The 12,841-nt window shown below is 33.7% G+C and overlaps 2 protein-coding genes across 2 annotated transcripts; both read left to right on the top strand.

Annotated features, from left to right (window-relative positions):
• The first annotated feature begins 5,787 nt into the window (after positions 1–5,787).
• Positions 5,788–8,861, top strand: cldn23.2 (claudin 23.2). Its single transcript, XM_087270271.2, has one exon. The coding sequence runs from the start codon at positions 5,821–5,823 to the stop codon at positions 6,589–6,591; it is 771 nt and encodes a 256-aa protein (XP_087126397.1). The 5' UTR covers positions 5,788–5,820; the 3' UTR covers positions 6,592–8,861.
• A 1,681-nt stretch (positions 8,862–10,542) lies between these two features.
• cldn23.1 (claudin 23.1) lies at positions 10,543–12,489 on the top strand. The gene is given in 1 exon segment (NM_001386714.1): positions 10,543–12,489. A coding segment is annotated over 1 exon segment (843 nt). The 5' UTR covers positions 10,543–10,579; the 3' UTR covers positions 11,423–12,489.
• Positions 12,490–12,841: the final 352 nt, after the last annotated feature.

Raw genomic sequence — 12,841 nt, 5'->3', positions numbered from 1 at the left:
CTTTAAAGACAACAGTTTTACTCACTTTTTAAAAGTAAAGTCAACTAATCACTTTAAAAACAACAGATTTACTCACTTTTTAAAAGTAAAGTCAACTAATCGCTTTAAAGACAACAGTTTTACTGACTGTTTAAAAGAAAAGTCAACTAATTGCTTTTAAAACAACAGTTTTACTCACTTTTTAAAAGTAAAGTCAACTAATCACTTTAAAAACAACAGATTTACTGACTGTTTAAAAGAAAAGTCAACTAATTGCTTTTAAAACAACAGTTTTACTCACTTTTTAAAAGTAAAGTCAACTAATCACTTTAAAAACAACAGATTTACTCACTTTTTAAAAGTAAAGTCAGCTAATCGCTTTAAAGACAACAGTTTTACTCACTTTTTTAAGTAAAGTCAACTAATCGCTTTAAAAACAACAGTTTACTAACTTTTTAAAAGTAAAGTCAACTTATCACTTAAAAAATAACAGTTTTACTCACTTTTTAAAAGTAAAGTCAACTAATTGCTTTTGAAAACAACAGTTTTGCTCCCTTTTTAAAAGTAAAGTCAACTAATCACTTTAAAAACAACAGTTTTACTGACTGTTTAAAGAAAAGTCAACTAATTGCTTTAAAAACAACAGTTTTACTCACTTTTTAAAAGTAAAGTCAACTAATCACTTTAAAAACAACAGTTTTACTGACTGTTTAAAAGAAAAGTCAACTAATTGCTTTTAAAACAACGGATTTACTCACTTTTTTAAAGTAAAGTCAACTAATCGCTTCAAAAACAACAGTTTTACTCACTTTTTTAAGTAAAGTCAACTAATCGCTTTAAAAACAACAGTTTACTAACTTTTTAAAAGTAAAGTCAACTTATCACTTAAAAAATAACAGTTTTACTCACTTTTTAAAAGTAAAGTCAACTAATTGCTTTTGAAAACAACAGTTTTACTCCCTTTTTAAAAGTAAAGTCAACTAATCACTTTAAAAACAACAGTTTTACTGACTGTTTAAAGAAAAGTCAACTAATTGCTTTTAAAACAACAGTTTTACTCACTTTTTAAAAGTAAAGTCAACTAATCACTTTAAAAACAACAGTTTTACTGACTGTTTAAAAGAAAAGTCAACTAATTGCTTTTAAAACAACGGATTTACTCACTTTTTTAAAGTAAAGTCAACTAATCGCTTCAAAAACAACAGATTTACTCACTTTTTAAAAGTAAAGTCAACTAATCGCTTTAAAGACAACAGTTTTACTCACTTTTTTAAGTAAAGTCAACTAATCGCTTTAAAAACAACAGTTTACTCACTTTTTAAAAGTAAAGTCAACTTATCACTTAAAAAATAACAGTTTTACTCACTTTTTAAAAGTAAAGTCAACTAATTGCTTTTGAAAACAACAGATTTACTCCCTTTTTAAAAGTAAAGTCAACTAATCACTTTAAAAACAACAGTTTTACTGACTGTTTAAAAGAAAAGTCAACTAATTGCTTTTAAAACAACAGTTTTACTCACTTTTTAAAAGTAAAGTCAACTAATCACGTAAAAAATAACAGGTTTATTCCCTTTTAAAAAATAAAGTCAACTAATCGCTTTAAAAACAACTAATTTACTCCCTTTTTTAAACGTAAAGTCAACTAAGCACTTAAAAAAACAAGTTTTACAAACTTTTTAAGGGTAAAGTTAACTAATAACTTTAAAAACAACAGTTTTACTCACTTTTTTAAAGTAAAGTCAACCAATCACTTAAAAAAATATTGGATTTAATCACTTAAAATCACTAATTACTTTTTAAAATTAACTAATCATGTTTTATTTACTCATTTTTCTAATACAATACCATTTATCAAATATTAGTGTACATTATCTCACACAGTATATTTTGCAACTACATTGATTACAATGCCACAAAACCCAATTAAATGTAAATACATAAGTAATGTACATAAACAAGTTTTCCTGTAAGCATATACAAGTCAGCTTATAGAATAAGAAATGCTAACATGTTGCAGTCAGTCATGTTGGCAGATCATAGAAAGAGACAGTTTAGTCAAGTTGATCCTCATTCCAAGCCACATTCCACGATGATCTGTCAAAATATGTCAAGATGTGTGTAGAAACTCATACAGGTGGAGCTCAGTCAGAACAAAGTGCATGTTGACTTTGTTTTGCAACTAGATGTACCATGGCATTATGGCGATGATATCTAACATCTAATAATACAAAACAGAACAAGCCGGTCAGAACACTAAAACCTAAACTTCCGCAAAGGCTATATTTGACAACAAGACTCTGAAACTAGCTTAACTATAGAGCTGCAACCAATATACTGTATGCTGGTTTAAACTGGTCTTTTGAGCTGGAAAACGTGTTAAAAGTTTAATATGGTGAATAAGTCAAGGATACTTGCTTTATAGTTTAAATAGTGTAAGCATGTGTAAGGGTGTGTTCTGGAGTTTCAGAGTCAACGTTACAGTATGTTTAGGATGACATTTCAAACATGCTTGATAGTTTCGAGTGCATTTCCATCCGCATTTCTACATATATGCAAAATTAGCTCCTTTTTCAAGGAAGAAGTTCTCAGGCAAACTCTATTGAAGTGTTATTTTGGGGTCATTGTTGTATTAGCTTTTATTTTTCTATTTGTGTTACTATAATTTATGCTTTTTATGAAAAATGTGGGTTAATGACAAATAAGGGGACACTGTAAAAACAAAATCTGTAATTTTAAATAACAGCCGTTAAATTACAGAAATTTAGAGTAAAATAACAGACGTTAAATTACATTAAATTTCTATAAATTTTAATTTCTGGTCAATTTCTGTAACGTAACGTCTGTTATTTTACAGTAAATTTCTGTAAGTTAACAGCCGTTATTTTGCGTCTTTATCCAGCACCCCATATTTATATTCCAGTGTCTATTTTTTCCTCTCTGAATTAAAATATGTCCTGTTTTTTCCTGAAAATGATTTAGATGATTTTAAAAAGACTTTTAGTGTATGTAAAAAGTGTGCACTAAATGCAGAGTCTACAGCAAAAACAGACAAAGTATTTCAGCAATTTTCTACAGTTTTTTTTTTTTTTTTTGAAAACCTGTTAGAAATGTAGAAACATAAAAATAAACCCAAGAATAAAACAACAACTATGGATAAACAAATTACAAACATTTTAAGCAATTATAACATTTTACACCAAAGCAAATGCTGCCATCTATAAATTTAAGAAAATCTCAAATAGGGGAAACAACTTTGAATGAAACCATAAGGTTCCTCATAAAATTAACAATCATAAAAATATGTTGATTTAAAATACATGAAAAAAAAAACTTTGCAGGACCTACAGTGCAAGTATAGAACAGTAGATGATGCATAAAATACAGCTGTTAAACCTAAATAACCTATCAGTTATTTAACCTATCTATTTCTAACCAAAATCCTAATTCTACAAATAGCCTCGGGCCCGTAGCCTGAGGGCTGATTGGGGTGTGTGGTCGGTTGGTTTGAAAGACCCACCCCCCTCCGACAAAGGTCCAGAATTTGTCCCATGTGCTCATTTGTCCTATTTTGACTACTATACTATCATAAACTGTAAAAACAGCCCATCAAAGAAGGCTTTGAGACAGTGAAATCCTCTGTTGGCTGTCATGACCATCATGAGTCCAACATCTGTGCAAGAAAACATACACTCTGATGAAAATTAAGGCATCTTTAACTACTGACCTACTGTATTGTTAAATAGAGAAAATATTTATTGTAAAATTTAGACCTTATTCATGAAAAAAGATCAATAAAAAAGTGTGAAGCACCAAGGACAGCCCAAATTAAAGTTATTTTTTATATAATCAGGCTATTGTTATCCATAAATTTTCAATTTAAAATTATGAAACTCCACATTATTATTGTTAATTTATTTGTTTATTTTTTATTCAAATAGCCAAGTTCGAACTGGGCAAAGTTGAATGTGCCGGCCAGTTTGTTATTTACCTAATAAATAATCCCAAGACAAAAATAATAATCCTTTTTTCTAATTATAATAAATTAGTTTTTTAGACTCACCCCTTTCACCAGGCTGGCTACAGGCCTAAGCCTACATATATAATTTATTATTACTCACTTTGTTATTAACCTAAAAACAAAATGTAACTTTAAAATGTGTTTATATTAGTTTAGAGAGCAACCAAGTTCCCCCTATGTAATCCAGCACCAAAGTGTCATACAAAGTTTTTATTATTTTTTGGAATGCGAAAATAAAGAAAAAAATTCAATAAGATATACAAAAGGGGTATATATAGTCTCACATTATAGCAAAAATTGTAAAATTTACAAATTCCTGTTGTTTTTAAAGCCTTTTTGTAATAGAGTTAGAAACAGTTTCAATGTCTCCTCTACAAAAAAAATAAATAAAATGTATTATTGCTTGAGCTGACAATACAAGAACATCAGAACAAAGTTCAAGGAATCACAGACAGATCGTAAAAAAGGTCAATAATATACATAGTCATAACAAAAATATATATAATCACATACAAATACACATAATACCTTTAGACAGAGGGAAAAATAATAATAATTATAGTATTAATTATTCATTCATTCATTCATTTTCTTGTCGGCTTAGTCTCTTTATTAATCCGGGATCGCCACAGAGGAATGAACCGCCAACTGATCCAGCAAGTTTTTACGCAGTGGATGCCCTTCCAGCCGCAACCCATCTCTGGGAAACATCCACACACACTTTCACACACACACTCATACACTACAGACAATTTAGCCCACCCAATTAACCTGTACTGCATGTCTTTGGACTGTGGGGGAAACCGGAGCACCCGGAGGAAACCCACGCGAAGGCAAGGAGAACATGCAAACTCCACACAGAAACGCCAACTGAGCCGAGGTTCGAACCAGCGACTTTCTTGCTGTGAGACGACAGCATTACTTGCTGCACCACTGCCTCGCCTAGTATTAATAATAATACTAAAAATACTAAAGTAAACAAACTAATTTAAACAAATGAAATTACAAAGGCACTTAAACAAATAACCACAAGGAAAGCAATTTAATTCTTAATAAGATGAAGTGATTTTAGGAGGGAGTTCAATTCTATTCTAAAATGAGCAAAGGATGGGTAATTTGCACATTTTTGTTTGTGAATGAAAAATTTGCCATATAAGATAACAAAATTATGATGTGTTTCAGAGGTTTATATTTTGGCATATTAAAATAAAAAATGTCTTTCAGACAAAAGCAATTCACAGGATTGGCAGAATCAAATATATGAGAACGGAGGAGTAACCAAAATTGCATCAAAAAACATCTGTCTTCTCTGCTTGTTGTCAAGCTGTCACTGTTCAAAAATGTAGAAACACTATAATTTACCGGATAAATTTTATGTAAAATTTTAAAATGTAAAAGTCTTTTGCCTTGTTGGAAATGCAATATTTCCCAGGTAAAAGTCAGGTTCTATTCCAGCCTATATCCTCAAACAAGGACCTCCAGTAAAACTTTCCTCTATAATTTTTTCTATTAAATTGAAAATTTGGACGCAGAAAGCTATTGTCACATTTCTTATCTAACAGACTGTCTCCTCTAAAAACCTACAAAGTCTCCAAACCCGCGTGACGTCACCGCGGGTGGGCGTGGTCTACAGGTGTGCCTCAGCAGTCCGTCGAAACTTGGAACAGTTTAATGTTGACAAACGCAGACAGTCACGTGACCTTCAACAATAGCCAGATTAGATGGGATCCTCCCACATGAAGTTTCAGGTTCCCTGCTACTCCTAAAACAAGCCTGAATCAAACTCATTCATTCCCCCTTTTTCCCCACTCCCCAAATCGATTATGAGAACTCCTGGGATTTTTATTTTCGGCATGGTGCTAGGACCTTGCGGCTGGATCTTGGAGCTCGTCTGCACGGTGGCACCAGCCTGGCGCACGATCAACAACATCAGCGGGGAGTCAATCGATCTGGTCCTCCAACAAGGATTATGGGACATCTGCAAGACTTACTCGTCGTCCCAGAACATCCTCTGCGGGCAGGTCGACACGCAGTACTTCAGCGCGCAGATCATCACCATCGCGCGGGGCTTGATGCTGTCGTCGCTAATCCTCAACCTTATTGGCATCGGTGTGGCATCTGCTGGAGTGCGGTGCTGGACTGAATACCCGCAGTGGACAGTGGCTGGGGTCGGGGGTGTCCTAATCTTCATCTCCGGGGTGCTCACCATCATCCCGGTGTCGTGGTACACCAACATCATGACCACCATCCCCGCCGCATCCACGGATGTCCGCGTCGGGTACTGCCTGGTGCTAGGCTTCATCGGGGGCATCTTGGAGGTGCTCGGGGGTTTGGTGATGTCTATCGGCTTGTGTCAGAGATGTGGCAGAAGTAAGCCAGCTGATAGGACGAGGATAAACGTGGTCAGGTCCGCGCACAACCCAATGCCGCCGCCGGCGCGCAGAGACACGGTGCCCAGTGTGAGCAGTTTCAGCAGTGCCAGCAGCGCGCCCTATTACTCCAAACACACCGAAACAGACTTCTACAGAGCCAGAAAACCGGACAGCAGACCAGTGAACGCTTACCAAACACGACCTTACGATTCAGATCTATAGATTAAAATCATAACTTTGAGGCATGCAGCCTTATAACAACCGTCATTACATCTGAACAAATTTCAGTTTGGATATATTCTTATGGATGCCCGTTTATATTTGGAAATACAGACAATTTTATTTAACATGACAACTTTTCATAATTGTGAAATTATGTACCTGTTAATTAGCCTAATAGTTTCTGTATTTTGTGTTTTCTGCTTATTTGCGGTTGTGAATTGCATTATAGGCCTACTAGATGTTGATCTCTGCTTTGTCGACTTATGTTAAAAATGCTACTCTACAATTCAACATAGACACTTTTATTGACATTTTAGTAGTTTTAAATAATGTAATGTGTAATAAATAAATTTATTTAGAAACAAAAGTTTGTTAAAAAAAAAAACAGAAATGTACACTGAAACAAGGATTCAAAGATGGTTCTTTGGATGTACTTAAGTTAAGTGGTTGTAAACAATTTATTTGGGCTGAATTTAAACAAGAAAAATGTGGAACACCAACCAAATTTTACTTGTGTGTTTAAATTCAACCCATAAAAATAGTTTGCAACAATTTTGTAGAAATAATTTTTCAGTGTACCGTTTTTTACAAGGTTTTTGTACCATAATATACAACAACACAGACAGTATATCACTTTAAACTATTAAAAATGTTTAGAAAAGTCTTACAGAAGTCATAAAAGAAGAAAAAATCCTACTCTTCAGGGTTAAAGCTGTTGAAAGGTCCCATAATGCAATTCAAAAGCATGAATAATCAGGAAAAAATTTAAAAACATGGATCACAAAATATGGAAAACTGCTAATTTACGAATATTTTTTACACCGTAGATGAAGTGCCTTGCATTTATATTTATTATAAAGCCTAACATCTGGGTTTCAAAAGCAATGTCTTGTTCATTTTATTCATCAGGATATAGATTTTTAATAGGCCTATCTGTTCAACGCATAAAGACAGTTTTGAACTCTAGTGTTGTTGTCTGGAATTGTGGCAATAAGTTCAACTTATTTTTAAATCAATTACGTTTAAAGCAGTAATTATTCAGAAAAATATATAACAGAGAATTTGACCAATTTTGGGGAACAAAGAGCAGATAAAAACTGATTAGCTCCATATACTTGAAGCACAGTCAGGCCAATTAGATGTACTCAGTCTCTTTACACGTTCAAAACACTCTATCTATCTATCTATCTATCTATCTGTCTGTCTGTCTGTCTGTCTGTCTGTCTGTCTGTCTGTCTGTCTGTCTGTCTGTCTGTCTGTCCGTCCGTCCGTCCGTCCGTCCGTCCGTCCGTCCGTCCGTCCGTGTATATATATATATATATATATATATATATATATATATATATATATATATATATATATATATATATATATATATAGAACTAACTTTAAAACAAAATGCTCCCTTTGTAACTGGTTGGTTTGGTTCATGGCTTAAAACGTTTTAGTAAAGACCTCTGTTGGTAAAATCTTTTAGGCTACATGATAAGTCATAAATTTGGCATGTGTATCAATGCTTAAGTTCTTACAAGTTAAACTTAAAATTAAGAAAAGTAAAATTAGAAAAAAGTTTCCTGAAGTTAAATAGCCGTTTATTAGCTACTTTTATAGCCATGTGCTTCTTGTTAAACTTCAGTCAGTTCATTTCATGTTAACCATTATGTTGGTGTATTTTATGTGCTCATGGTCTGAATGTTTGTTCCCTATTTACAGAAAGGACATTGATTAACTAATTAACTAACTTCTTATGTTTTTCATGAACGTTGTTATTGTAAACTACTCAGTTATTGCAATTTGGCAGAAATGATGGTTGTCTGCATAAACTTTCTAGTCTAAGATTATTTCAAACAGCACTAACACCGTTATTTTGCTTTTATACTTTGCACTTTATATTGTAAAGCCCTCATGCTCTACCTTCAACGTGTTTTGTAGCACTAGTAGGCTAATGTGTGTAAATACATAGCTTATTAGGAACCTTTGCTGTTAAAATGCAAACATTCTTTTGAGGTTGTAAAACCACTTCACACATGAACAGATATGTGTGTTTGCAAAAATTGATGTCGTGACAAAACATGTAAATGAGGGTTCTTGTGCACAATAATGTTGTCATTGATTTCAACTCATTCATTTTAATAGAAATGACTGAAGGCTGTTTATTTACATGCATTATCATAATTGTGATGAATGAACAGTGTCTCAAAGCTAGCACATATGTTTACATGCATTAATATACTGAATGATGAAGTGATTAAATAAAAGGTCAGTTTATATGATGTGTATATTTGTTATTCATAACTATTTTATAATATACAGAAGTCAGAAACATAATAAAATATTTTTTATATAATATTTGGTCACACTTTATTTTAATGGTCCGTTTGTTGAATTTAAGTTACATTGCATCTACAAGCCAACTAATTATTATTAGATTATAAGTAGGCTGTTAGGTTGGGGTTAGGGTTAGTGTAAGTTGACATGTACTTGCAAAGTTTCTTATAGTCAGTTAAATGTCTGTTGAAGGAGTAGTATCAACAGATATTAAGCAGACAGTCTACTATTACTCAAATAGACCATCAAAATAAAGTGTTACTGAATATTTAAAATTATTTGCAAATGTTTGTTTCAAGTATGTAAACGCTAAAGCAGTTGCAAAAAATAATCAATTCTCAAAAAAATAAAACTTAAAATCGTTTGTCATAAATATACAAAACAGTTACTAATGCATAAAGATACAAAATATAAAACCACAAAAATATCATTAATAAAATGTAATATGGTTACATTTTTAAAACGTTATGAAGAATGCTGGTTGCTGGTACACATTGACCTCCATATAGTATTCTTTTCCCCTAAAGTTGATGTGTTCTACCAATGTATTCTTCAAAAAATCTTCTTTGGTGTTCAACACATAAGAAAGAAACTCATAAAAGTCTAAAACCACACAAGGGAGAATAAATAGTATGTTTTTACTTTCATTTTTGGGTAAAGCAATTTAATTAACATTTTTGTCTTTACAAAAGACCACTGAAATGTTATTAAATATAAAAAATAGTTTGTATACCAAAAAAGTCAGGCATATTCAGGACAAGAATTACTTTAAAGCCATTTTTAAAATACTCAAGTATTGCAAAAAAGCTTCAATATACTAAATAAGTCATTTTAATTGTATTACGGGATGATAAAAATTCAACTCTAGTTAACAAATTTACTTATAGGAACATTTTAGTAGTTTGAAATAATATCATGTATAGGAAATAATGTATAAAGACATAAAAAAAAGTAAAATAACAGAAACTGTACTAGCAGCTTATCACAATGTTTTGTACCTTAATATACAAACCCAACCCAGACAATACATTACTTTATACTAATACATTTTTAATAAAGTCACTTTTTCCTACTTTTTAAGGTTAAAAGTTGTCAAAAGTATGATCAAGGTATGATCAAGCTATGGAATGGTCTACACAACAGCATCAGGAATGCCGCTTCTCTAGACAGAAACTTCAAGACTCACCTTTTTACCGTTGCTTTTAACTTTGGTTATTTTTATTAATTTAATCATCCAATTGTATTAAATAGTTCATATTTTATTGTTCTGCTTTGTTACTGTTTGCCTTAATAGAACTTTAGGTCTGAGAAAAGCGCACAATAAATAAAATGTATTATTATTATGAATTTATGGATATTTTTACAGTGTAGGATTGTACCTTTAATTGCTAAACAAATCAAATTGACCAACGTTTAACATAAAACTGTATCACCTTTCCCTCAACTATGTATCCCACAGCCCTGAATACTGGAATTCCGAGTTTGACGGAAATGCTTAGCAAAAGAAATGCAGCAGAAACCAGTTTGTGAGTTTGAAGGAGACATGCATCACCACACCCTTCAGATGCTAATCGCCTCCTCCAGGTTTCAGTGTGTTTCTTCTTAAGCACCAGACACACTTCACTCACCTCAGACACAGACAGCAGCTCAACCCTCAACCATGCGGACTCCGGGGATCCTGATATTCGGGATGGTCATGGCGCCCTGCGGCTGGGTCCTGGACCTGACCAGCACTGTTGCAACAAATTGGCGCACTGTCAACAACGTGCCAGGCTACTCTACAGATATGGTGGTGGGCCAGGGAATCTGGGACAGCTGCTTGACCTACTCATCAACTAGAACCCAAACATGCAACCAACAAGGCAACGACCAAATCTACTTCAAAAACCAAATCATTCCGATTGCTCAAGGAATGATGGTCGCATCCTTGATCGTAACTGCTCTCGGCTTGGTGGTGGCAACTCCTGGGGTTCGATGCTGGAGGGAAAAACCCAGATGGATACTGGCTGCGCTGGGTGGCCTTCTTATTTTCTGTTCCGGTGTCCTGACCATCATTCCAATTGCGTGGTACACTCACATATTGACCAGCATCAATTCCACAATGGTCATAAGAAGCTCAACGACGACCCCTGACATCCGTGTAGGATACTGCATAATTTTGGGCTACATCGGAGGCATCATGGAGGTTCTCGGTGGTTTTGTGATGTTCATCGGGATTTGCTCCTGCTGCGGGGGACGGAATCGTGGAGAAAAGCCTCAACCCAAAACAAGAGAAAGGCCTGTGACCAGACCAACGGCTCAACCGAGGAGCTACAGACCAAGAAGCGTGAGTCCAAGCAATTCCAGCAGCGTACCATACTCGCAGAAGTCTCTGGACGATGACCTGGACTTCCCAAGAGCCAAAACCAGAGAGAGAGACAGAGGTAGAGGAACAGACAGAGGGAGAGATTTGGGATCAGTCAACGCATCCTACACTGGAAGGCCGTATGATGCTGATCTCTAGAGGTATTAACTTGGTTAAGACATACTGTGAATATTCCTTTACAATTTTGTGAGTGTTGATGACGAAGCTGTTTGAACAACTGGAGCGTAAATTCCTGGAATTGTTGTTACACCAGTTTGTTTTTACAATGTATAAGTACACAGATTTTTCGAAGTATGTTTCATGAGAATACTAGCCTTTCTGCTTCTGTGTTTAACTGCAATTCAATGTCTTGTTTGACTTATATTTGCAATGAATTGTGAATTTTCTACAGCATTGTTTTTTACAAGTATACAAGTGTACTTTAAATGTTTACAGCAGTTACTGTTTGTGCTTTCCATTTGCACCCTAAAGCTAAAAAACTCTGAATTTGTAAAATAGCAAAAATGTAAGTTTTAAATCAGCTCTTGCACCTTAATGAACATATAATCGGTATCACATTAATATCGCAAGGTTCGATATTATACCCAATGTCCTTTGAAAGCATTGAATGTGCAATATTTTCCATAGCTGCGGAAATACAGTACAAGCTAAAGTTAGTCATCATGGTTTCTGTAATGCAGTAAAACTAGTAATACTGGTTGTTTCAGTTTGATCTCCACACAAGATTATGGGTCATGTTTGAATTGTCAGGTGATTCATGAGTCAAGTGAACAATGAAATGATAGCAATGAAGAAGTAAACGTCTATGTTGTGTTATTTTCCTTTTTTTTTTTATTTGAAGAGAATGAGCGAGAAGCTGTTGTAGAACAATGAGCTGAGTTTGTACCTTCAATCAGCATCCAAACAAACTTATACCTGTTACATAAAATGACTGCAGCACAAAACATGAAATATATTATGGCAATAAAATAGGCTAATTAATTATTAACTGTAAAACAGTTGCATGTGACAGCAACAAGGTGTAAATGAGGTAAAAAGCTTTCAGGAAGTAGGTGTAAGACTTTTTTTGCTGACTTTATTTTTCCTGTAACCTACCAGATTATGTTGTATTTTACACTGGGCTCAAGATTTGTGAGGTTTCTTAACAATCCAACTTTGTGTAAATGTTCTTTTCTTGTATTAAAGTACTATTTATTTAAAACAAATGTTGGTGTATTTGTTATGATAACAGATGGTATACGTACGGTATATAAAATATAGCTGCAAGCAGCAACAGGGTTCAAGCACTTGAGTACCTTAAGGCATAAAAATGTTTTTATCATTTAATAATCTTATTCAGTCAGTGATGAAAAATAGCAGTTCATTTGCCAGCATTTTTCACAACTTGTGAACAGTTCCATTTCAACATTTGTACACTTATTGAATTTAAAGGAAGGGGCAGTTTTTGTTTAGGATTTTTGTGCTTTTGGGTATATTAAAACACACCTTTCAAATACTTTAATGATTTGATTGACAGCACTGGTTCTGGAGACAAATATACTCAGATCTAACACAGGT

Source organism: Danio rerio, chromosome 10, assembly GCF_052040795.2.
Source record: "Danio rerio strain M-AB ecotype USA chromosome 10, GRCz13ab, whole genome shotgun sequence".
In the NCBI taxonomy this organism is placed as follows: domain Eukaryota; kingdom Metazoa; phylum Chordata; class Actinopteri; order Cypriniformes; family Danionidae; genus Danio; species Danio rerio.
The sequence above is the reverse complement of the archived record's forward strand: the minus strand, read 5'-3'. Positions and strand labels throughout refer to the sequence as shown.